Here is a 1,277-nt window from a genome sequence, read left to right on the forward strand (position 1 = left end):
TGCCATTTAGCAGATGCTCTTATATATGTGTATATATATATATAATTTAATTAAATATATACAATTTAATTTAGAAATTGCTATTAAATTTAATAAAGAATTACAAAGAAACAGCAAGTAACTGTTTAAACACACTGAATTAAACATGACACTTTGATGCAGAAAGACTGAAATTGTATTTCTTGTAAAACCTACTCAAATAATCTTATTTACAACACTTTAGCAACTAGCAACTATGTAACAATGTGCAGATTCCAGTAAATACATTTTCCTTTTAAAATGACTGAATTAATATTCAGTAATAATAATATCGATTTGACTGCACTGACACTATTGAGAACAAAACTTAAATGGAGTTGAATATTGACACTACTGTTTTATGTAGAACTGCTTTATATATGAAATTGAATTTGGATCATAATTAATGAATTTTGCAACATGAAAATCATTGTTTTCCATGTATCACTGTAAAGCTACTTTGACGCAATCTGCAAAAGCGAATTTTATACGACTTGACATAAACACATCTCAGTTTAATTTATTCAGAGGAAAACTCTTGGTTGTCAAACAACACGCTTTGCAGGAAAAACAGAGTGAGTGAAAGGAATCAAAGGAAATAAAAAGATGAGTAAAGGAAATAAAGCTATCAAGGCGTGTAAGTGGAGTCATATATGGAGCGTGTTGCCATGGAAATGCAGGGAGTGATTGGCTGCTTCGAGTCTGACCTCTGATTTGAGTGAATGCTCATTCAGAGTCATATGAGGTGACATCTTTCTCCAGTGCTGGATGGCCTCAACCCAAAATCCTGGACAAAATCAAATGTACTATTTGCTCTTTATTTCCTATGCGTTCTATTCTGCATGTTTTCATGTGCAGTAAGTATATGTCTGTGCATCTGTCTCTCTTAAGCCTCTTTCTCTGGCTCTCTCATTAACGCTCCGCTCAGACGCTGTATAGCAGGTGACAGGGAGAACTAATCGCTCTGAAGATTAAAAATAAATGAAGAGAAACGTGTTTTAGAAAAACGGTGGAACGAACATCATAAATCATCCAGCCTGGATCAGGTTCCTCCTCACTGTCCGCACACTGACACACACGCACACACGCAGACAAATTACATTACTGAAATCACATTACTGCTGCCTTTCAGGAAGGACGCACGAAGGGGAAAAGAGAGAGAAGGTGACAGAGAGAAAGAGAGAGGGAGAGTCATATTAGATGAGGATTTAAAGTGACAGATCTGGAAAAGCTTGTGTAGACTGCAAAATAATAATAAT

At 35.3% G+C, this 1,277-nt stretch overlaps 1 protein-coding gene across 1 annotated transcript in view; it reads right to left on the reverse strand.

Annotated features, from left to right (window-relative positions):
* Positions 1-770, reverse strand: part of LOC107686602 (cryptochrome-2-like) — a 7,988-nt gene extending 7,218 nt beyond the window's left edge. The window contains exon 1 of the mRNA XM_016483663.1: positions 726-770. Coding sequence (XP_016339149.1) covers positions 726-770 — 45 coding nt within the window. The remainder of the gene's footprint in view (positions 1-725) is intronic.
* Between the last annotated feature and the right edge of the window lie 507 nt (positions 771-1,277).

Source organism: Sinocyclocheilus anshuiensis, unplaced genomic scaffold, assembly GCF_001515605.1.
Source record: "Sinocyclocheilus anshuiensis isolate Anshui unplaced genomic scaffold, SAMN03320099.WGS_v1.1 scaffold733, whole genome shotgun sequence".
Classification (NCBI taxonomy): Eukaryota; Metazoa; Chordata; class Actinopteri; order Cypriniformes; family Cyprinidae; genus Sinocyclocheilus; species Sinocyclocheilus anshuiensis.